Here is a 23,329-nt window from a genome sequence, read left to right on the forward strand (position 1 = left end):
ATTTGACGCGTTTTTTCATGCGTATTTGCCATGCGTTTTTCCAATGCATTGTATAGGCAAATACGCATGCAGAAACGCACAAGAATTGGTCATGTCCTTATTTTTTCTGCGAGTAAAATCTGTGCAGAAAAAATCCTGACCATGTGCACAGAACTTGCAGAATGTCATAGGAAGTCATGGGATAAGGTATGCAATGCGTTCCTGGACCGTTTATGCGCTGCAAATACGCACCAAAAAGCGCACCAAAAATGCATCATGGGCACACAGCCTTTGACTGTAAGCGTGCAGTAAAATAAGAGGCCAGGTTCGAGCCAAGAGTGAAGAAGACCAAAGAAGTTGTGCATGACTGGGGTGGTAGGACAGGCATACTGTGAGGTGAGCAGAATAAGAAAAAATATTCAATTTGCAACTAATAACTTTGATGCAAATGGAATTTCCCTGTAAAACCCGCACAATTTGGTGAATTCAAATCTTGGCAGAATCCATCACCCCTAGCACCAGCATTTTCTACACTAAGGCCATATAGCTTGCAGATATTCCACATTGATGTACCTAAACAAAAGGGCACCAGCTATTTTGCATTTAGCATTCAATAATTATATTGCAGTGCCCACAGAATAGTTACTCCTACAGGGTTTGTTTTTTGCTTCATTATGTTACACCGATCAGGATGGTTCTCTTATTTCCTGTTAGTGGCAAGTTGTCCCTGTGACTGCTTGTCCCTATGTAGAGTACACGGGCTTCCCTTGATTTTTAAGTTTGTATGTGGTTATCATAAGGTTTAGGTAGATTTTAATGCCATGGTGAACCAAAATTATTTTAACTGCATTTTCAAGTATTTGCTTCTACTGACTTTTTGTCTTTTGGTTACTCAGGTCAGTGACTCTGGACCAAGCCACAGATAATGCCACAGTGATTGGCAAAGAAACATTGAAGATGTTTCAGTCAATGAAACTGAACGTTGCAGATATGAGAGGGGTAGGTCAATTACACCTAGCACCATTTCCCTCCATATCATATATCGTGTGTATGTGATTTAACTAACTGACTAATAACACTGTTCAACAAATTTTCATGAATTCTTTGTAAATTCATTTAAATGAGGTTAATTGCATTTATATGACCATAAGAGAACAGAATATTACCAGATCGCTAAATCATTAGCTCTAGTTTTTAAAATAGGAGATGTGGGGCAATGAAATTAATGAAATACACAATTCATGGTTACAAAAAACTTCCACACATTTATTGAGAATTTTTATTGCAAACAGTCATTGCATGGGCCGAAGTACATAATAAATCACTAAATAACTACATTTATTGCAATTTCAAGTTGGGCACTTTCTCTTGGCCTGCCTTTTGTAGTGTAGATCTGGAGTGTCTGTCTTGATTGTCCAGCAGTAGTCTCCTAACATTGCCGGGCTCCATTTCCCTTCATACCTTTTCGCAATGGCATGTCCTGATGGAATATTTCACAGTGTTCATCACTGACTGCTCCACCGGCTCTGATCAGCTGACATGTGCCTCCAACAGCCGCGGATGGATTCAAGATCCACCTGCAGCTGTTAACTAGTTAAGTGCCGCTGTCAATCACTGACATCGGCATTTAACACTCGCCAGCTTGAAGCGTGCCCCTGTCACGTGATCGCAGGGCGCCAATGGGTTGTCATGACAGCCGGAAATCTGCTTGTGGCCAGTTTTCGTAGGTGATTATGATTTTTGCTACACATATTAGTGCTGATCGCAGCTTCAACTCTCCTAAGGGGACTATTAAAGCCGGTAAAAAAAATAAAAATTAAAAAACACTTCAAATCAGCCCCCTTTGAAAATAAAACAATTAAAAAAATGTAAAAATTCACATATTTGGTGTTGCTGCATTCAGAAATGTCCGATCTATCAAAATATAAAGTAAATTAATCCAATCGGTAAACGGAGTAACGAGAAAAAAATATTGAAATGCCAGACTTTTGTGTTTTTGGTCGCCGCAACAGTGCAAGCAGAGGCGATCGTATCTACCCCAAAATGGTATCAATAAAAACATCAGCTCAGGTCGCAAAAAATAAGCCCTCAACCAGCTCCAGATTCTGAAAAAAGGAGACGCTACGGGTCACCACTTAAATAAAAAAGAACCTATATATGTTTGGTATCTGCGTACTCGTAGTGACGTCGGAAATCATATTGCCAGGTCAGTTTAAGCATTTGGTGAATATGGTAAATAAAAAAAATAAAAAAAACAATTGTGGAATTGCACTTTTTATGCCATTTCACCACACTTGGAATTTTTTTTTCCTGTTTTCCAGTACAATATATGGTAAAAGGAATAGTGTCCTTCAGAAGTACAAGTCGTCCCGCAAAAAACAAGTCCTCATACAGCTATATTGACAGAAAAATAAAAGTTATGGCTCTGGGAAGAAGGGGAGGGAAAAGGGAAAACGCAAAAATGGAAAATCGCAATCTGGTGAAGGGGTTAAAACTATTCCACGTTGCCTCCTGATGGCCTGAACCTAATGTTCTTGTAAAGCTCCCTAATCTGTGGGCCAACAAAGATACCCTCTTTCAACTTTGCATGAGTTAATCAAGGACATTTTGATGTTAAATGCATTCACTTTCATGTATGCTCTTTACAAAGTTTTTCATTAGTCCTAGTTTGATGTGTAGCGGAGGGAGTAAACATTTCTTAGAATCAACCAATGGTTCATTTTGTAAAGTTTTTGTACTAAGCTGTTCTCCTCATATTGCCAACCTAATATGAAAAAAAGTATTCGCTTCCATACATTTACTGCATTACAATTCTCCACGATCGACACTTGTAAAATAAAAACTAGAGCTAATTCTAAATTTTATCTGTCATTTTTCTTTTTTTTATAAGTATCAAATCTCTACAAATTAGCTAGTTTTTGTTCATCTTATAATTTTGTTGTTGAACAGTGTAATTATACTTATCTGGCAACATGTATTGTATTGTATCATACCTAGTTTAATCTTTAGTTTCCCAAAGAGTTTATAAATTACAACTTCTTGTCTTCATAAGGTTGGACTTCAGATGCACCAGTTGGTTCACACACATGTATCTAACGGTGGTTCCTTGTTATCAAGATCCGGACTGTTACCAGGAGGGTCACGTTCACTAATTGATATGTTTCAAGAGAAAAGGAAAAATAAGCCAGCCATGGAAGAAGATGGCAAGAGAGGTTAGCACTTACTGACAGTCATCTGGTCAAAATGTAATGAGTAACAGCTGCACAAAGAAAGATCTTTCTACTACAGAACGTATTTTCATCCTAGGGACGTCCTCAAGGGCACTGGTTGGAGACATTCAAAAATATTGCTTAGAGGGAATCTGAGTAGGATCAAATCTCATAAGCCATCTATATGGGCATGTAGGTCATAGAAAGTTGAATCAAATGATGCCTTGAAATCTGCGAACCAATGTTTTATTCACAAGAAATCTACTTTTTTTTTAATATGTAAATGAGCTATCAAGATCTATCGGCCGGACATAGATCTACTCGGCTTATTTTAAATGAAAGGGTTCCCAATGGGGGGACATGTAGCTTAGCTTAGGACAGCAGGCTGTCAGTCATTTTATGTCTTACAGTGGTAATGACCCCTTTCTTTTAAAATAAACTCTAGAGGCAGATTCTTGGGGAGATCTATGCCCGGCCCATAGATTTTAACAGCTTATTTACATATTAAGAAAAACGTGGATTACTCGGGAATAAAATATATCAAAATATAATTTTATTCAACTTTCTTTGACCTAAATGTCCATATAGACTGCTTAGGAGGGTTTATCCTACTCACCGATTCCTTTTCAATTGGTAAAGGCAAAATGCTATATAGTAAATTACTTAAAAAAAAATTTGGGGGTCCCCCTCATTTTTCAAGTGCTTGCTGCTTATAAATGTTGCAACGTTTAAAGGGAACCTGTCATGTAATTTGTATAATGTAAGCTGTCCCCAGGTCACAATTAGTGATGCAGTGTGCATGACTAACATTCCTTTTCCATGAAAATGAAAATTTGTGATGTTTAGTCCAAATGATCTTTCCTTACGACCTCCTGTCTTGGAAGGAAAGTCTCTGATATGAGTCACTTATGTTCCATCATATTTGCATACTGCCCATTTTTTTGAGCGGACTGCCCTCCAGAAGACCAGTTTTAGCTATTTTAGTCTCACCAAAAAGGTACAGTGTCTAGAATCTAGAACACTCCTTTCCTTACTGTCATGGGAATGCTTCATGTAGTGTAATATAAAAATGTCATGTGTGTGGTTTTTTTTTTCATCTGCCTCCAGTCATTGTCGCTGCTTTCGATGTTGAAATTTCATCGGCCTCAGACACATGTGCTTCAGTTTCATCTGTCCACAAAAATCTCACTTCTACTCCGGATCCAAGCACTAGCAAAGCAGAACCTCCAGGAAGGAAAAATGGTTTTCATACCCCAATTAGCATGAAATCAAGAGTTAATTTTACCATTGAGGTTCCATCTCCTTCACAAGTAAGTTATGTCCTTGTACAAGACTAGTATTGTTACACATTTTGGGTTGATACTTTGTAGCATTTTTAGGTTTGAAAAAAGGGTTTGATACAAGATTTTTATTACAGGTTGACCCATCTGTTTTAGCAGCGCTGCCCCCTGATATTAGGGAACAAGTTGAGCAGACATTTGCCCTCCAGCGCAAACTACACATTAGTGAAGGCAAAAAAGAAAATGGTTGCAGTGCTATTGGGTTGCAAGAAGAGCCAGTGGCAACCGTCCTCTTACAGATCCCACCACTTTCTGATCAAGCAGAGTCTGGAATTAATGTTATTGCCCTCCCAGATTTTTCACAGGTAAACCCATAGTCTCTCTGCATTGCATTGTGGAATTATTCTGATCAAGATCTCAGGCTTGGGCCATTTCATGACAGTGAATTAAAATTGGCAATCACGGCATATTACAGAAAGCAAAGTTGTTGTAGTCTAAAATTTCTTGGTGAAAACATTGGTAAAATCAGTTTCCCAGGCAGGGGATTCTCTGCATCCAATAGAAGTAACGTCCTCACTAAATTGAAAGACGTACAGTAGTTCAGAACATGTGCTGCAAACCAGATGTATGAGTAAAATAATTATCTGCATATAAATCCCTTTCACCAGGTGGATCCCGAAGTATTTGCTGCCCTTCCTGCTGATCTCCAGGAGGAGTTAAGAGCTGCTTATGGTCAAAGAAATAAATCCGAAAGCAGTGTTAATGTGAACCCAACAATAGGTAAGGCAAAGTGAATATTTCTCCAAGATACTTGAGAATTTGTAGAATAACAAAAAGAAGGAACCTTTCCCAGCGGCTTGAGGAGTGCCCACCATTGATGCTGCCACTATTGTTATTACTGCTATCATAACCTAACTTGGAGATGAAAGTGGATATAAAACCCTCGCTGCCCAGGATCCAATATACAGTAGGAGACCAGATGCACTATAGATGGGGTTTTATTTGTCAAAGCGTTTCGAGATAATACCTCTTCATCAGGACAAAGCACAATGTTATGATGATCCTGATGGAGAGGTATGATTATCTCGAAACGCGTTGACAAATAAAACCGCATCTATAGTGCATCTCGTCTGTTGTATATTGGATCCTGGGCAGCGTGGGTTTTATATCCACTTTCATCTCCAAATTTTCTTACTATCTGTTTGGTGAATCTGCAGCAGCCATCTTTGCTTAAAAGCTAATAAAGGGGGTGTGATTTTCACAACTCCCCCAGGTGAGCAAATCCCATTTTACTCTTTCCCTTGTAATCTGGATAAGACCCTATTGTTCTTATTGTCATTCCAGTTTTTATCTAAACACGTGCTATCATAACTTCACACTGCTGATGCGAGTTGCCAATTTCAAGATATTTTACTATATATTTTTTATATTCATCTTTTGCAGTTTCCAAGCATCCTTTATTGCAGCTCAAAAAGCCTGCATTGAAAGCAAAGAAAAGAAGTAGAAAGAAAAATCAAGTCAGTCCTACAAAAAAGCTGCATAGTCCTTTAAAAAACAAACTTTTTAATAGCCCTACTAAAAATTTTGTACCAAATGGCAGTCCTCAAAAACTGAAGGAGTCTCCTCTCAAAAAAGAAGCCATACCTTTAAGGCAATCTCAGGTACACTGGGTTATTGGACTTTTGTATACTTATGTATGTGTGCTTTGCTTTTTAAAAAGACTTCCATAACAAGTACTAATAAGGCCATGTTCACATCTGCATCAGAGGCATGCAGCTTTATTTATCCCTTCAAAATGACAGACACCCCAGGAAAACCCGACATATATCATTATTAGTTAGTGGGGTCCGACAGCCACTTCTGATGTCTGCCATGCGACAGATCTGGCAGAGCATAGTAGCTTCCATTTAGAAAGGAAATGTGAATTTATTTTTTTTTAAATAAGTTTTATAGCAATTATTTTGTAAAAAGAGGTGAATAATTTGATCACATATACTGTTTTTAGGTTGAAACTGGTCCCTCAACATCAAAAGCCCAAGGATCCATGACTGAAGGCTGCAATTCCTACAGATCAAAAGCTCCTAATCTGGCGGGTGCTATTGAATTTAATGACGTGAAAATCTTGCTGAGAGAGTGGATAACCACCATTTCTGGTACGTGCTGCAGAAAAGACAAAGCCCTTGAGAGATCCTGCTTTTACATTTAATACTTGGTAGGATAGGTCTATTATATTAGGCAGGAACACATTTGACTTTTTCTTAAACAAAATCCTTTGTATTTTTTCAGATGCATGCTAATGTAGATAGCTTTGGATGTGTTACTAAAGTTTTAGCTCCTAAATATTGAGAGCCTTGTGCATTAGACCTGCTTCATGGGACCTAGTCACCCAGAGGTTAGCCTCTAAAAGGAATGTCACTACGATCAACTCTCCCTCAAACTGCATAGATGGGCAAGCAGGTCGTTTAAATGTAAATCCATAGATGCTTTTATATCTTTTGTCTGTTGCTGCATTCCCAAGTATTTTAGCATTTTAATTTGGATACAAATGAGGTGTTTAGTGCTCTGGGTGTAACAGAGCACTTAAAGAATAACCATCATTTTAGTTTTTATTGCATGAGTCTATAGTACAAGTGAAAATAAGAAACTTTGTAATACATCAGATAATACATCAGATAAATCTGCTCTTTTCAGACTGATCAGTCATTCTCAAAATTGTTAATTACCAGGTAAAATCTGTATTCGTTGAAGATTCCCATTACTGAGATAGAAGTTGGCAGTTATGACTGTTAAAAATGTATACAGATTGGAGGAGGGAGGATCTCTGCTTCAAGCTCCTCCCAGCTACGTAGGAGATGACCGTTGCTACCGATAAGATTCTTTCTCAGTAATATGAGAGTCTGTATTCACTGACGACACATTTTATCCAGGAATTGAGAATTTTGAGAATGAAGGATTAGTCCAAGAGGAGAAAGGGAGCAGAGTTCTTTGATAAGATACATCACAAAGTTGCTTATTTTCATGTGTACTATTGATTTTTGTAATAAAAATTAATATGACTGTTACACTTTAAAAAAAACCTTTCCGACATGTGCCATACATGTACGGCACATGTCGTTTCTCTCCCTTTTGGCACAGGCTCCGGCAATGAGCCTGCACCCTTCCAGGCACATGACAGCTGATCTGTACAGCTGTCATGTGCCCCTAATAGCCGTGGGTGTTAAATGCCGCTGTCAATCTCTGACACCAACATTTAACATGGCCACGGCGGAAGGACGTAATTTCATAAGTCCCGCCCATCAGCACCCATGTCACATGACCACGGGTCGCCGATGGGTTGGCATGACAACCGGAGTCTGCAGGAGACCTCTGTGGATGTCATTGCCGGGATGCTATGATCTGATGATCACCTGTGTGTAGTACAGGCTATCAGATAATCATAGCCTCAGGTCTCCCATGGAGATTATTGAAGCAAGTGTAAAGTAAAAAAAAAAAAAAAAAAAGTTTTTAAAAATATTTAAAAAAATTGAAAAAATATAAAAGTTTAAATCCCCCCTTTTGCCCCATTCAAAATAGAACAATAAAAAAAAATCAAATATACACAGTTGGTTGCGGCGTTCAGAATCACCCGATCTTTCAATATAAAAAAAGAATGAATTGTTCGTAAACGGCGTAACAAGAAAACAAATCAAAACCACAGAATTAAGTTTTTTTGGTCGCTGCAACATTGTAATAAAATGCAATAACAGGCAATAAAACATCATGTCTACCCCAAAATAGTATCCATATCGTCAGCTCAGCGCGCAAAAAATAAGCCCTCATCCAGCCCAAGATCCTGAAAAATGGAGACTCTACGGGTCTCGGAAAATGGCGCCATTTTTTTTTTCTTTAACAAAACTTTGGATTTTTTTTTCACCACTTCAATAAAAAAAGAACCTCTACATTTTTGGTGTTTATGAACTCGTAATGACCTGGAGAATCATACTGGCATCTCAGTTTTACCATATAGTGAACGTTGTAAAAAAACTATTGTGAAATTGCACTTTTTTTTTTTTGCAATTTCACCATACTTGGAATTTTTTCCCAGTTTCCAGCAAACTATATGGTAAAATAAATGGTGTCGTTCAAAACTACAACCTGTCCTGCAAAAAAGTAAGCCCTCACATGACCATAATGACCGAAAAATAAAAAATGTATGGCTCTGGGAAGAAGGGGAGCAAAAATCGAAAGCGCAAAAACAGAGAATGGCTTGGGGGTGAGGGGGTGTATGAAGGGGTTAAGGAGCCACTGCCTGCCGGGGTTGTTTTTCCTCCCAGCACCAGCCTCTTTAGCTTGATTGATACTTCACTGTCTGATGTCACACAGAGCTATTAGTCAACCTTAAAGCGAACCTGGCACCATGTTATAGAGAAGGAGGAGGTGAGCAGAATGATATGTGATTTTGTGAGAAAAGATTCAGTATAACCTGTGATTTATTCATTGATACCTCTGCTCTTTCTGGGATTTCCAGTCCCGTGGCTGACAGTTATTTCTGTATTCACACTTATATAAAGATAGCTGTCAGTTATTGATAGCCCCGCCCACTGGACCTAACATCCCAGGAAGAGCAGCGGATTAAATGATGAAAATACAGGTTAGCCCTTGTCTTTTCTCACAACACTTTACATCAATCTGCTGAGCTCCCCCTGCTTTATACCATAATACCTGCAAATTATACTACATTTTCGAGGTGACAGGATTCCTTTAAGAAGCTTGTGCTGGGTGGGGAAACAACCTCGGGAGGCAGTGGCTCCTTATGGGCACTGGGTGTTACAGAAAACGTTAACAGCTCATTTGCATAATCAATAAAATGCTACATTTTCAGGAATGTAGCAAGAGATATAAGATCTAAAGATGTCTGCGGATTTTCATTTCAAAGACTTGCAGGCCCATAATGTGCAGTTTGGGGAGTTGATCTTACTGACAGATTCCCTTTAATTTTCTAAACTGCACTGGAAAAGTAAAACACTATTACAGGTTGGTTACTATAGAAACGAGGACCAAAACGGATGGACTGAAGCCTTGTTTTAATAGCTATGCTTGTCTGACATGAGCTTTATTAAATTATTAGGGAATTGTGTGTACTGCTTCCGTAATGAAAATGCTGTTTCATATGGGAAATGTGAGACATTGATAACCTTTCAGTTGCAGGATTTCAGTTTTCTAGTACCACCCCTCCCTGCAAACTGTTGTGATGAGCTCACATACCTTGTTCATGGATCCCACTTAGGCTACAGTCAGACAGCCGTAGATTCTCTCATCCAAAAGAATCAGGTCTATTATGCAAATGACACTCTGATCAAACTCTGATAAGCATTTGATCAGTGTGTGTTCATAGTGTGATCTCATGCTCTCTGATTAGAGAATTGGAGCACACTGAGGAGGAGATGGGAGAACAAAGCTTCTGCATCTTCTCTATTGTGTGTGAGGTAGTGACTGGGATCGTATACGAGGGACGGTATATATCCCCCAGAATGTGTACAGAGACCTATTCAATCCATTGGAGTGCATTGCAGTCAGGCTGCGTGCCCACGAAGCATTTTCCAAGCGTTTATGCTGCGGAATTTACGCAGCGGAAACGCTTAGTAATCCGCCCCCCATGGTCCCCAATGACAAGCCGCAATGTCAATGCCCATGCTGCGGATTTTTCCGCAGCATTTATGCTGCGCTTAAAAATCAGCAGCATGTCCATTAATTTTGCGGACACGCAGCGTAATCGCCGCCATTGACTTGCATACCATTTTGGTAGAAAAAAAAACAGCCATTTGGTAGTAATTTAGGAAAAGTAGAAGAATGTTGTACACAGCTCCGCAATGTCTACTTCAGACATCTGTATAGCATATGTATCTTTAAAAGTAATCTTTTAGATTACTTGGACGTAAAAGGTCGGAGAAATACATAATGCAAATTATAGCGTAGTCGGATCTTAGCCACATTTACAGAATCGGCAAAATTTCTTCTATTGTGTATGGTAACCTTTACTATAAAGCATATTACAGACAAAAACAAACATATTGTCACACATTCCACATCTTTAAAATTAACAATTATGATAGTTTCATTGATTTGTAGCTACTTTTCCAAAATTGCCAGCAAACAAACTATTGCACACCTAAAAATAAAATTAAAAAACATAGGCCTCCTTCATATCACCTCAAAGCCTCCTTTCCATCGCCAATATAGGTGTGTTTTCTACCATTTTGGTAGAAAAGAAAACAAAAGTGATTTGCTCGTAATTTAGGAAATGTAGAAGAATATTGTACACAGCTCTGCAATGTCTACTTCAGACATCTGTCTTGGATATGTATCTTTGAAAGTAATCTTTTAGCTTACTTAGACCTAAAAGGTCGAAGAAACACATCCGCATCACTACATGTGCACAAGCGGATATCATACGGTTCAATGTGCTTATGGTACCCAGGTCTAGAGGAGAGAAGACTCTCATCCAGACCTGGGTACCATAGAAACTGTAAAAAATAGAATTTAAAATAAAAAATAAAGTTTATACTTACCTTCCGATGTCCTCCCGGTGTTTTCTCCCCTCCGTCTGGTCTGCTCTATGGGTCGTGGTGTTGTGAAGGACCTGCCATGACATCATTGAGTCATGTGACCTGACACATGACTGAATGACGTCACCGCAGGTCCTTCACACCACAGCGAGCAGTGCAAGAGACCGGACGCGGCGGAGAAAACACTGGGAGGACATTGGAAGATGAGTATAAACTTTATTTTTTTACCATTTCTTATTCTTTTTTTTTTTTTTAACTAACTTGGTCACACTATATATGCCGGCTGCATGGATTTATATAGTGTGACCAAGTTGTCAAGCACCTTCCAAGTGATGCTAAAATCGCTTGGAAAAGCGCTTGATAAACCCACATGCAGAAATGCATGTGAAGAACGCTTCACAAACGCTTCTACCTGGCGGGAAAAATGCATGTACAATCCGCATGCGTTTTTCCTGCCAGGGAGAAGCGGAAAAAATATGCAGCATTTCTGCATCGTGGGCACATAGCCTTACAGACACAGCTGTGGCTGCAATGCAGAAATGAAGGTGAGCATTGACCTGGTCAGGCTATCGGGCTAAGGCAGATTAAGTAAAACCCGGCAGGGCCTTCATTTCTTGGGGGAGGCTACAGGAAGGCAGTGGGGCGGCCTCCTCCCTCCAACCCGGGTTTTCCAGTGGCTCTTGCCACCGGTCCTTTAAAAACCCTGCATTAAGGGTTAGTGTTGTTCAGTGTTGGGACCAGCTAGGAGCATAGTAGGAAAGCTCGGTGGGCCTGTGAGTAGCTGAACCCACGCCTGGGAAGGCTCTGCACCCGTCAGGCTCTGAGCGGCCGTTGCCCACGGCAACCGTTGTTCATGGACTAATGTTAACCCGTCTGCGAACTGGAGGATTTTCTGTTTTACCCGTGAGTTGCTGAATAAAAGCTATTTTTGTTGGACTTGCTTGGGTCACTGCCTCAGTTACTGCACGGTGTGAACACCGCCTCCTTACATGTGTCAGTGCGTGGAAATTAGACTGCACTCTGTCTTCCGAGTGCAGACCAATGATTTCCACGCATTCATTGACTTGCATGGCCGAGCGTGATCTGAATATCCTCAGACCGGCTTGTTGCACAGTCCCTTAGAATAACATTGGTGCGAGTGCAATTCAATGTTTTGTCGGATCACACTTGGGCGGAGAATAGAGTGGTGTGAGCGAGCCCTTAGCTTACTTTGTTGTAGCAGAGTTGGTTAGTTTGGGCTACACCTTTTTTTATGAACCTGACAGTTTATAATGACTTCCAGTGAGTTTATTGTGTTCTGATTTCTTTAACCAGAAAAGCAGCACAGCAGACTCATGTCGGAGAACAGTATTTCGACTATGTGGACGTAACATTTGATATTGCCATTAGTCATATGCTACTAATTTAGAATTTTTTGTTAAATTGGAATGTCATTTGCTTTATAGCATACTACTGTCCTATTGAAATATATTTTCATTCAAGAGGCTATAGAAGAATAGCTCTGGAATTAGACCTGGTGCTGCTAACACTTGTTTTAGAGAATGTATCTGCAGGTTTATACGGCTTTGTATACAAAGTTGTGCAGATGGCTGTCAGCAGTGTTCATGGAAATTACACCACTTAAGTTATTTGATGAAAGGGAACCTGTCATTAGATTCATGTTGGCCAAGCTATAGCCTACATGAGTCAGTCTGGTTGCACAATTGCAGTCAGGCTCCGGCGTTTCAATGAAAACAGAGATTCATCACTGTTTTATGCCAGATTTCTGTTGTAAAATACTTTTGTAAAGTTGCAAAAGTTTTGCGCAAAAATGTACTGATTTCTGGTGTTTTCACTCCAGTCCCCGCCAGCTTCACTGAAGCATGTGGCACACTGATGTGGCAGCGCCCACCTGCCGAATTCAAGATTTATGTCATTACTTACACCATAAATGCTACTCCAGTCGATGAATTAAGATGAGATGTGCTGAATTAAGGGGCACGCGCCTAGAGTTCAGTCACAGGTCTCTCACTGTGTACATTCATGAATTAAGCAATAGGTTCTCTTTTACAGTGTAAAAATGTGATTGCTATGTACAACACATAAAATATCAGTAGATTTAAAATCATCTCAATAAAACATTGCTCAGGAATAACATTGGAAGAAGGACATCACTAATAAATCAGCACTGTGGAACAGAGCCTAGGAATACACACAAATACTGCGTCTTCATCTTGAAGGGAATCTGTCACCCCCTGGGAGATATCTGACCTCTACTTTGGGCATACAGGTGATAGAAATGTAAATCTATACTTACCTGTATGGACCATAGTAGAGGTCTGCTTGCAGAGAAATCTGTGTTTATAAAATCGGTTTTCACAGGCTTGGCGTCTGGGGGACGCCAAGAAATCCCCGCCCATCTGTTTATTATTCCCCTAAATCCCCGCCTATCTTCTTAGTAATCCCACAAAATCCCCGTCTCTGTGTTTAGTTATCATATTGCCCCCCTCCCCTGCACGTCACAGGTCCCTGTGACGTGCACTGGTCTCCCTCGGGTCCCGCGCATGCACAAAGCGCCGCTCACATAAAACTTTCTTTGTTCCCTTCCGGCCACGTTTGTCTGTGCACTGCGCCGCAGGGTTCTATTGCGCAGACGCCGGGGAGTCACTATTGTGACTACAGTCACTACTCCCCGACGCCTGTGCAATAGAACCCTGTGGCGCAGTGCACAGACAAAGGTGGCCGGGAGGGAACAAAGAGTGTTCTATGTGAGCGGCGCTTTGTGCATGCGCGGGACCCGAGGGAGACCAGTGCACGTCACAGGGCCCTGTGACGTGCAGCGGAGGGGGGCAGTATGATAACTAAACACACAGACAGGGATTTTGTGGGATTACTAAGAAGATAGGCGGGGATTTCTTGTCGTCTGGGGGACGCCAAGCCTGTGAAAACCGATTTTATAAAAACGGATTTCTCTGCAATCAAACCTCTACTATGGTCCATACAGGTAAGTATAGATTTACTTTTCTATAACCTGTATGCCCATAGTAGAGGTCAGATATCTCCCAGGGGGTGACAGATTCCCTTTAATAGAGCATAATTTAGGAGTAAATACACAGAACATTTTAAATTCTACCAATAATAGACAGCCTAGGAACAAAAACAATCACTACGGTGATCTTATAATTCAACAGATCCTAGCAAGAAAAACAATCCCTTTTTATGGCATACTACTGTGATATCACTCCAAAGAAAACAGTCCAGGGAAAACACTTTGGCACCGATGCATCTACAGTGATGGCCAAAAGTTTTGAGAATGACACCAAAATTATATTTTCACATGATCTGCTGGCCTCTGGTTTTTATTAGTGTTTGTCTGATGTTTATATCACATACAGAAATATAATTGCAATCATATTATGAGTACCAATAGGTTATACTGACAGTTAGAATGAGTTAATGCAGCAAGTCAATATTTGTAGTGTTGCCCCTTCTTCTTCAAGACCTCTGTAATTCTCCCTGGCATGCTCTCAATCAACTTTTGGACCAAATCCTGACTGATAGCAGTCCATTCTTGCATAATCAATGCTTGCATTTTGCCAGAATTTGTTGGTTTTTGTTTGTCCACCCGTCTCTTGATTGACCACAAGTTCTCAATGGGATTAAGATCTGGGGAGTTTCCAGGCCATGGACCCAAAATCTCTATGTTTTGTTCCATGAGCCATTTAGTTATCACCTTTGCTTTATGGCAAGGTGCTCCATCATGCTGGAAAAGGCATTGTTGGGCGCCAAACTGCTCTTGGACGGTTGGGAGAAGTTGCTCTTGGAGGACATTCTGGTACCATTCTTTATTCATGGCTGTGTTTTTAGGCAAGACTGTGAGTGAGCCGATTCCCTTGGCTGAGAAGCAACCCCACACATGAATGGTTTCAGGATGCTTTACAGTTGGCATGAGACAAGACTGGTGGTAGCGCTCACCTCTTCTTCTCCGAATAAGCTGTTTTCCAGATGTCCCAAACAATCGAAAAGGGGATTCATCAGAGAAAATGACTTTGCCCCAGTCCTCAGCAGTCCACTCCCTGTACCTTTTGCAGAATATCAGTCGGTCCCTGATGTTTTTTCTGGAGAGAAGTGGCTTCTTTGCTGCCCTCCTTGAAACCAGCCCTTGCTCAAAGAGTCTCTGCCTCACAGTGAGTGCAGAAGCACTCACACCAGCCTGCAGCCATTCCTGAGCAAGCTCGGCACTGCTGGTAGTCCGATCCCGCAGCTGAAACAGTTTTAAGATACGGTCCTGGCGCTTGCTGGTCTTTCTTGGGCGCCCTGGAGCCTTTTTGACAACAATGGAAGCTCTCTCCTTGAAGTTCTTGATGATGCGATAGATTGTTGACTGAGGTGCAATCTTTGTAGCTGCGATACTCTTCCCTGTTAGGCCATTTTTGTGCAGTGCAATGATGGCTGCACGTGTTTCTTTAGAGATAACCATGGTTAACTGAAGAGAAACAATGATACCAAGAACCAGCCTCCTTTTAAAGTGTCCAGTGATGTCATTCTTACTTAATCATGACTGATTGATCGCCAGCCCTGTCCTCATCAACATCCACACCTGTGTTAATGGATCAATCACTAAAACGATGTTAGCTGCTCCTTTTAAGGCAGGACTGCAATGATGTTGAAATGTGTTTTGGGGGTTAAAGTTCATTTTCTGGGCAAATATTGACTTTGCAAGTACAGTAATTGCTGTTAAGCTGATCACTCTTTGACATTCAGGAGTATATGCAAATTGCCATTACAAAAAATGAAGCAGTAAACTTTGGAAAAATTACTATTTGTCTCATTCTCAATACTTTTGGCCATGACTGTAGACCGGCGATTTTCTCCATGGTTCTTGATGTGGTGGAGTCAGACGCTCCGGATTCCTGGAAAGAAGCACGCCTCTTCATGAATATGGAGTGTCTGATTAGTGGCATTCGGTACGCCGAAATCTTACTCCAGTCAGGGACTGGAGTGAGATTTCTGAGCGTAAGGAAAATCAGATGAGCTGTGGTATCATGCCCCAGGTCTCCCCATTTTGGTGGAGCTGGGAGAAACTGGCGTTAAAATTGCAAACGTTGAAAACTTTTGGCGCAACTTCGAGTTATGCCACAATTTTGTGACTTTTCAAAGCTTTTTCGCCACTTTTTGGACGTAAAAGCTTTGATAAACTTGGGCCTTTGTATTTTTTCAGGTACATGCTGATGTAGCTAGTACACAGCTTGGCAATAAAAATAATCATTAGTGTGTAGTGTTGAGCGAGTATGTTCTATTAACCCTTTCGCCGAGTATGCTCAGGCCGAGCTCCGAGTATTTACAGCTGCTCGGTGATATGGTTGAATCACTCCCGTGTGCATGATTTGCGACTGTTTGACAGTTTTATTACATGGGAGGAATGTCTATTTCTTACACATTCCTCACATGTAATAAAGCTGTCAAACAGTTGCAAATCATGCACACGAGAGCGATTCAACAATATCACCGAGCAGCTGTAAATACTCCGAGCTTGGACCGAGCATACTCGGACAGAACATACTCGCTCAACCCTATAGTGTGACAACAAAACAATTGGATACAACCTATGAATGAAGACCATAGCTTAGTAATAATGGCACACACATTTGTGACTGCATTACAATAGATCACAGCTTTGAACAGGGGCTGACACATGCAGCAAAAGGGACTCTTTCAGTTCAGCCTGTTCAAACCAAGTACAGGCACAAACCAAGTCCCAGCACTCGGGGCATCGTGGCGTGGCCATTCATTTATATACACCTTCCCACCTTCTTGTTTTCTTCCAATCTCCACTCCTCTTATTTGATTGACAGCTCTGGCTTCATAGGGACAGAGAAGGGCAGATATAGGTGGGAAGGTGTATATAAATGATTGGCCCCGCCATGATGCACTAAGCGCCTCCACTTGGTTTGAATAGTCATGCTGTGCTGATAGACCCTTTAAAGGGAACCTGTCAGGTCCAATAATGCTATTAACCTGTAGATGTAGGCTTAATCTGCAAGTTAATAGCAGTATGAAGGTGTCCAGCTACTGTAGTGACAGTGCAGCACCCAGAAGAAAATGAGCTTTATTTGAGAGCTGCAAACTTTCAGTTATGGAAGTCTAAACTGAGCAGGTACGGTCACCGCTCACAGCACTGAGAGCAGCAGCTGTAAGCAGGCCAGCCACTGACTGACAGCCGGCTCTGTACCTATATGCACTGTGGACCCAGCTGTCACTCAGTGCTGATACGTGCTTGCTGCCACTGCTCTGTGCTGTGAGTGACGACTGTAATTGCTCTGGGCACTCCTGAATTCCACTGTTATTTTAATCCTGCTGATCCTCTAAGTATTCTCTTTTTTGGGTTTTGTAAATCTGTCATAGGGTTCCAGAGATCCGAGCCTACTTATTTAATCCTAATTGTTATGTTTTCCATAAGGGTATGGCTCACACCCCCAGAGATTCTGTAAGCTTTGACCCCTTGGTGAAAGTCATAAAAATCACCACTAAATAAAAAGACTGTAATGGTGGAATTTAAAAAAAAAAAGAGACCTAAAAACCCATATTACTCAGGAGCAGCAGGAACAAAGTAACAACATACACTGGCAGCTTTTGACTTGGTGACAGGTCTTCTTTAAGCAAGATCTGTTTTACTCCATTGTTCTTCAGCTCCTATCACTGCCCTGTGGCTGTCTTTAAGAAAACAGTAGACTGCTCCACACTAAACACTTATTAGGACTAATTAAAAATGAACAAAATTGGCCCTAACCACCTTCACGACTTGCCTTTGCGGGCCTGGGGTTTGTTGAAGTCCCCCCTTGCCTGTCATCACAATCCTTGTGATTTTTGGTATACACCACTCATATATATATATATATATATATATATATATATATATATATATATATATATATATATATATATATATATATATATATATATATATATATATATATATATATATATATATATATATATATATATATATATATAGCAAAGGTGATCGGACAATCGCAGCTTCAAGTCTCCTAAGGGGACTATTAAATACAGGATAAAAAGTCAGATTAAAACAAAACTAATAAAAGTTCAAATCACCCCCCTTTTGCCTCATTAAAAATAAATCAAAAATACACAAATTTGGTATTGCTGGGTTCAGAAATGTCCGATCTGTCAAAATATAAAATAAATTAATCTGATCAGTAAATGGTGTAATGAGAAAAAAATCAAAATGCCAGAATTGTGGGGTTTTTTTGGCCGTCGCATCACTGCAATAAAAGGCGATCAAAAACATTGTATCTACCCCTAAATAGTATTAGTATAAAACATCATTTCAGGGTGCAAAATGTAAGCCCTCACACAGTCCCAGATACTGAAAACTGAGGACGTCATGGGTCTCAAAAAATGGCGACTCAAGCGATTTTTTTTTTTTTTATATTTATTTATTTATTTTTAATACAAATTTCTGTTTTTGCTTTTTTTACCACTTTAATAAAAAAATATATACATATTTATATATACATATATACACACATATGTTTGGTATCTGCCTACTCGTACTATATGGTTAAAGAAATGGTGTCATTCAAATGTACACTATATCACAAAAGTGAGTACACCCCTCACATTTTTGTGGCAGAATCAATGGTGTCATTTAAAAGTACAACTCATCTTGCAAAAACCAAGCCCTGATACGGCTATGTGGCTGGAAAAATAAAAATGTTATGGTAGAAGGGGAGAGAAAAACGAAAACCGAAAATCGCCCGGGGTGAAGGGGTTAAAGGCCCCAACTCTCCAGCAGGAGTCCGGTCTGGACCTTGGCAGTGATGGGTATTCTTTATAGTGCTCATGCCTAGTAAATTTAATTGCAAAATACTTAGAATGACATGGAAAGCTGTCCCTCTCATAGCTCTGCATTCATATCTGGTCATCACAAAACCACCTCTATTCTTCTTGTCTGCTCTTCACATTACTGTCTTGAAGTTGTTCCTATACCTCCCCCATACGCTAATTCACTAGTCCCTTCCCGATCAAAAAAATCTTTCAACATGCATTAACCCTATCTCAACTACTTGGCTGGATAATCAGCTTTCGCTCTCACCTCCAGTCTACTTTTCTCTTGTAGATACCACAGGCAGGTTCTTTCCTTTTGTAGCAGTGTGTCACTTGTGTACTTGGTTTTATTGTCTCAAGATAGGCACTTAACCCCTTTTTTATATTTCAGATGTTCAGCTTCCGGGAATAATGACACATTAGTAATAAGGCTATTTATGAACTAATAATTGCACTAGAAGCTGTTTTACCAGTTGGTCAATAGTGATTGTAACGTCTCTTATATTTCTCCACAGATCCTATGGAAGAAGATATATTGCAAGTAGTAAAGTACTGCACCGATTTAATTGAAGAGAAAGATCTGGAGAAATTAGATCTAGTTATAAAATACATGAAAAGGTGAGTGTGTTTTGTTGTTTTTTTTTGTAATTTATAAGGTAGAAACAGCTTGTGCAACATTACAGCGAGGGAAAATGTAGTTGGTCGGTTTTTGTTTTCTTTCCCCTTTTCGTTAAGTCCAAGGGAACTTTATAGTTTTCACTGGTGGCATGTACTTCTTCCCCCTGTATGACATTGCCCCATCATAAGCAGGTAGCAACACACAGGAGAAAAAGAACACGCCCCACAATAGCTCAGAACAGGCTACTCCTTTATGACATGTAATGACAGCCTGCTCTTCTCTCACAGCACAGCCTTTATAAGTTGATGTTCGCACAGCAAGACCTAAAGGTGATTAGAGATATCTCAACTCTAGACCGGTAGTGAGGGAGGGAAGGAAGGGCAGGTGCGGTGACAGTGCTATAAGAGGAGGAGAACTGATAAACAGCTTCTTAATGTGACACAGCTAAACTCACCTGTTCTAAACACCCCCCACACTGACTGCCGTAATCTAATATGAAATAGTGTTGGTTATCAGTGCTCTACTTCCAGCTCTTTCTAATAATGGAGGAAGTAAAGTCTGTCTGACATTATATCACACACACTGAGGATGCTGCTATAAGCTTTTAAGGGGTGTGTGTTTTTTCTTTTGTCTGCTTTATGATTGGGGAACGTCCTACAATGGAAAGAAGTACACACCACAGTGAAAACTCTTAACACCCACTTGGACTTAATGAAAATTAACTTGTTAGTTTCCTAATTAATTTCATTACTAATATCTCTGCAACAGAGAGGCTAAATTAAAAAAAAAAGTTTTATTCCACTCTGCAGCTACTATTAAATCATGCGTCCAGTTTAAGATTAAAAATTTGAAAAGTCCTTTTTAAAAATAAATAAATTTAAGACATTTAGTGTATTACAAAGAAAGCAGAGCCTTGGCTCAATATTGTGGATTATCTGTACATATTAATGCTTTTTGTTTTCTGTGTTTTAGGTTAATGCAACAGTCTGTGGAATCTGTGTGGAACATGGCATTTGACTTTATTCTTGATAATGTTCAGGTTGTTTTACAGCAGACTTATGGAAGCACACTGAAAGTAGTGTAAAACGCGACGAGAAGCACCCCAGTCCTACAGCTGGGCCATAGGTGCTTGTGGAGTATTTGCATGATTTTAAGGATTAAAAATAATTTTAAATTTCTTTTACTAAATAATTTTGTACATTTTCTTCATAAAGTGCCAAATTTGTCAGTATTGCATGTAAATATTTGTGTTTCAGATTCTTTTATTGTAGTATAGGCTATTTACAAATTGTTTGTTTATAAGAGTTTTATGGATTTTTACAGTGAAGTGTTCACAAGTGTTTAATAAAGAAAAGTGCTAAAATCTGTGTTCTTAATTACCACATAGAAATGTCTAAATATGATTTTAAAGGCGTCCCCCAGCAAAGTTGATGAAAACAAGATCACACAGTGCCAATTAAAAAAATGTATATATTTTTTTTAATCAATAGAGTCCCCAGGGGACACTGGCACATTGGTATGACCTAAAGTAGAGAGAACAAGGGAGAACAATTAAAGGGAACCTGTCACCAGGATTGTCCCATATGAGATAAGACCACCACCTTTCAGCCCTGATATACAACATTCTAGTATGCTGTGTATATGCCTGTAAGATCAGAAAAAGACCTTTTATAATACTCACCTACAGGGCGGTCGAGTACGATGGGCCTCGCTGTCTTGGTCCGGTGCCTTCTCTTCTTGCAATGTAGTCCTCATTCTTGCTTCGCGTGGATGACGCATAATACCTCATCCAGTGTCCCCGGCATTGCGCTCCTGCACAGGCGCACTTCTCTCTGCCCTGTCGAGGGCATTGCAAAGTTCTGTAGTGTGCATGCACAGGAAAAGGCCAAAGAGCCCCGGTGCACGCACACTGCAGTACTTTACTCTGCCCTAGTCAGGCCAGAGAAGTGTGCCTGCGCAGGGGACGCCGGGGACACTGTCTATGACTTAGGATGCATCATCCACCCGAAGCAAGGAGGACGGCATCACAAGAAGAGATGAGGCAGCGGACCTGACCGACCCGTAGGTGTAGGTGAGTATTATGAAAGGTCTTTCTTGTCTTGCAGGCTGGATTGGGGGCATATATACAGCATATTAGAATGCTTTATATGAGGGCTTACAGGTACTGGCCTCATATGGGACCAACCTGGTGACAGGTTCCCTTTTAGGGTTGCCTAATCCACCACAACCTTCAGGCAAAAGAAGCATCTGTAGATTTCCGTGAAGGGAACACTAGTTGGCTGCCTTGCACACAACTGGACAGCGGAAGTGCCCACCACTAATGGAATTTACAGTAAGAGCTCATTCATTCATCATTTTTTCACAGAACGCGTACCTATTAAATAGTCTATGGGACTGGATATACAGTGGTGTGAAAAAGTGTTTGCCCCTTCCTGATTTCTTATTCTTTTGTAGGTTTGTCAAATGTTTCAGATCACAAAACAAATTTAAATATTAAAGTGTGACAAAGATAACACAAAATGCAGTTTTTAAATGAAGGTCTTTAGGTTTTTATTTCTTGTTCCCTCAATAATACAGGGTGTATGTGTGGAAAAAGTGATTGCCCCCTAAACCTAATAACTGGTTGGGCCACCCTTGCATAACAACTGCAATCAAGCGTTTGCAATAACGGGCAATGAGTCTTTCACAACGCTCTGGAGGAATTTTGGCCCACTCATCTTTGCAAAATTGAAACCCTCCAATGTGGCTGAATTACAACAGAGCATGAACTGCGTTTTTAAGGTCACGCCACAGCATCTCAATCGGATTAAGGTCAGGACTTTGACTAGACCACTCCAAAGTCTTAATTTTTGTTTTTCATAAGCCATTCGGAGGTGGACTTGCTGCTGTGGTTTGGATTATTGTCCTGCTGCGTAACCCAAGTGTGCTTCAGCTTGAGGTCACGAACAGATGGCCAGACATTCTCCTTCAGGAATTTTTACCACAGCCAGTCTTCCAGGTCCTGAAGCAGCAAAACAGCCAAAGACCATCACATTTTACTGTTGGTATGATGTTTCTTTTCTGAAATGTGTTAATTCTACACCAGATGTAATGGGACACACACCTTACAAAAAGTTCAACTTTTGTCTGGTCAGTCCACAGATTATTCTCCCAAAACTCTTGGCGATTATCAAGATGTTTTCTGGCAAAACTGAGACGAGCCTTTATGTTCTTTTTGCACAGCAGTGGTTTTCGTCTTGGAACTCTGCCATGCATGCCATTTTTGCCCAGTGTCTTTCTTATGGTGGAGTCATGAACACTGACCTTAACTGAGGCAAGTGAGGCCTGCAGTTATTTGGATGTTGTTGTGGGGTCTTTTGTGACATCTTGGATGAGTAGTCAATGTGCTCATGGGGTAATTTTGATTGGCCGGCCACTCCTGGGAAGGTCCACCGCTGTTGCATGTTTTAGCCATTTGTGGATAATGGCTCTCACTGTGGTTTGCTGGAGTCTCAAAGGTTTAGAAATCGCTTCATAACTTTTTCCAGACTGATAGATTTCAGTTACTTTGTTGCTTAATTGTTCCTGAATTTCTTTGGCTCGCAGCATGATGTCTAGCTTTTCAGTATCTTTTGGTCTACTTCACTTTGTCAGGCAGCTCCTTTTTAAGTGATTTGTTGATTGAGAACAGGTTTGGCTGTAATCAGGTCTGTGTGTGGCTAGGGAATTGAATTCTGTTTCCCAAAGATGTGATAATTTATGTTTTAATTGTGGTTTAAGGGAGGGGGCAATCACGTTTTCACATGGGGCCCCGTAGGTTTGGATTACTTTTTCCCTTAATAAAGACTTTTGTTTAAAAACTGCATTTTTGTATTTAATTGTGTTATG

General features: G+C 40.3%; 1 protein-coding gene across 4 annotated transcripts in view; it reads left to right on the forward strand.

Moving 5' to 3' along the window:
• REV1 (REV1 DNA directed polymerase) overlaps window positions 1-20,821 on the forward strand; it is a 103,083-nt gene extending 82,262 nt beyond the window's left edge. For all 4 annotated transcript variants that reach the window (XM_073664855.1, XM_073664854.1, XM_073664856.1 and 1 more), the window contains 9 exons: window positions 876-978; window positions 3,032-3,191; window positions 4,296-4,498; window positions 4,606-4,833; window positions 5,137-5,248; window positions 5,912-6,129; window positions 6,474-6,621; window positions 19,359-19,461; window positions 20,435-20,821. In XM_073664855.1, the coding sequence (XP_073520956.1) occupies window positions 876-978; window positions 3,032-3,191; window positions 4,296-4,498; window positions 4,606-4,833; window positions 5,137-5,248; window positions 5,912-6,129; window positions 6,474-6,621; window positions 19,359-19,461; window positions 20,435-20,546 (1,387 nt within the window). In that variant the 3' untranslated portion in view covers window positions 20,547-20,821. The remainder of the gene's footprint in view (window positions 1-875; window positions 979-3,031; window positions 3,192-4,295; window positions 4,499-4,605; window positions 4,834-5,136; window positions 5,249-5,911; window positions 6,130-6,473; window positions 6,622-19,358; window positions 19,462-20,434) is intronic.
• The last annotated feature ends 2,508 nt before the right edge of the window (window positions 20,822-23,329 follow it).

The sequence above is a fragment of the Phyllobates terribilis genome, unplaced genomic scaffold (assembly GCF_046119375.1).
Source record: "Phyllobates terribilis strain yellow unplaced genomic scaffold, ASM4611937v1 Scaffold_2__4_contigs__length_985480577, whole genome shotgun sequence".
NCBI classification, from domain to species: Eukaryota; Metazoa; Chordata; class Amphibia; order Anura; family Dendrobatidae; genus Phyllobates; species Phyllobates terribilis.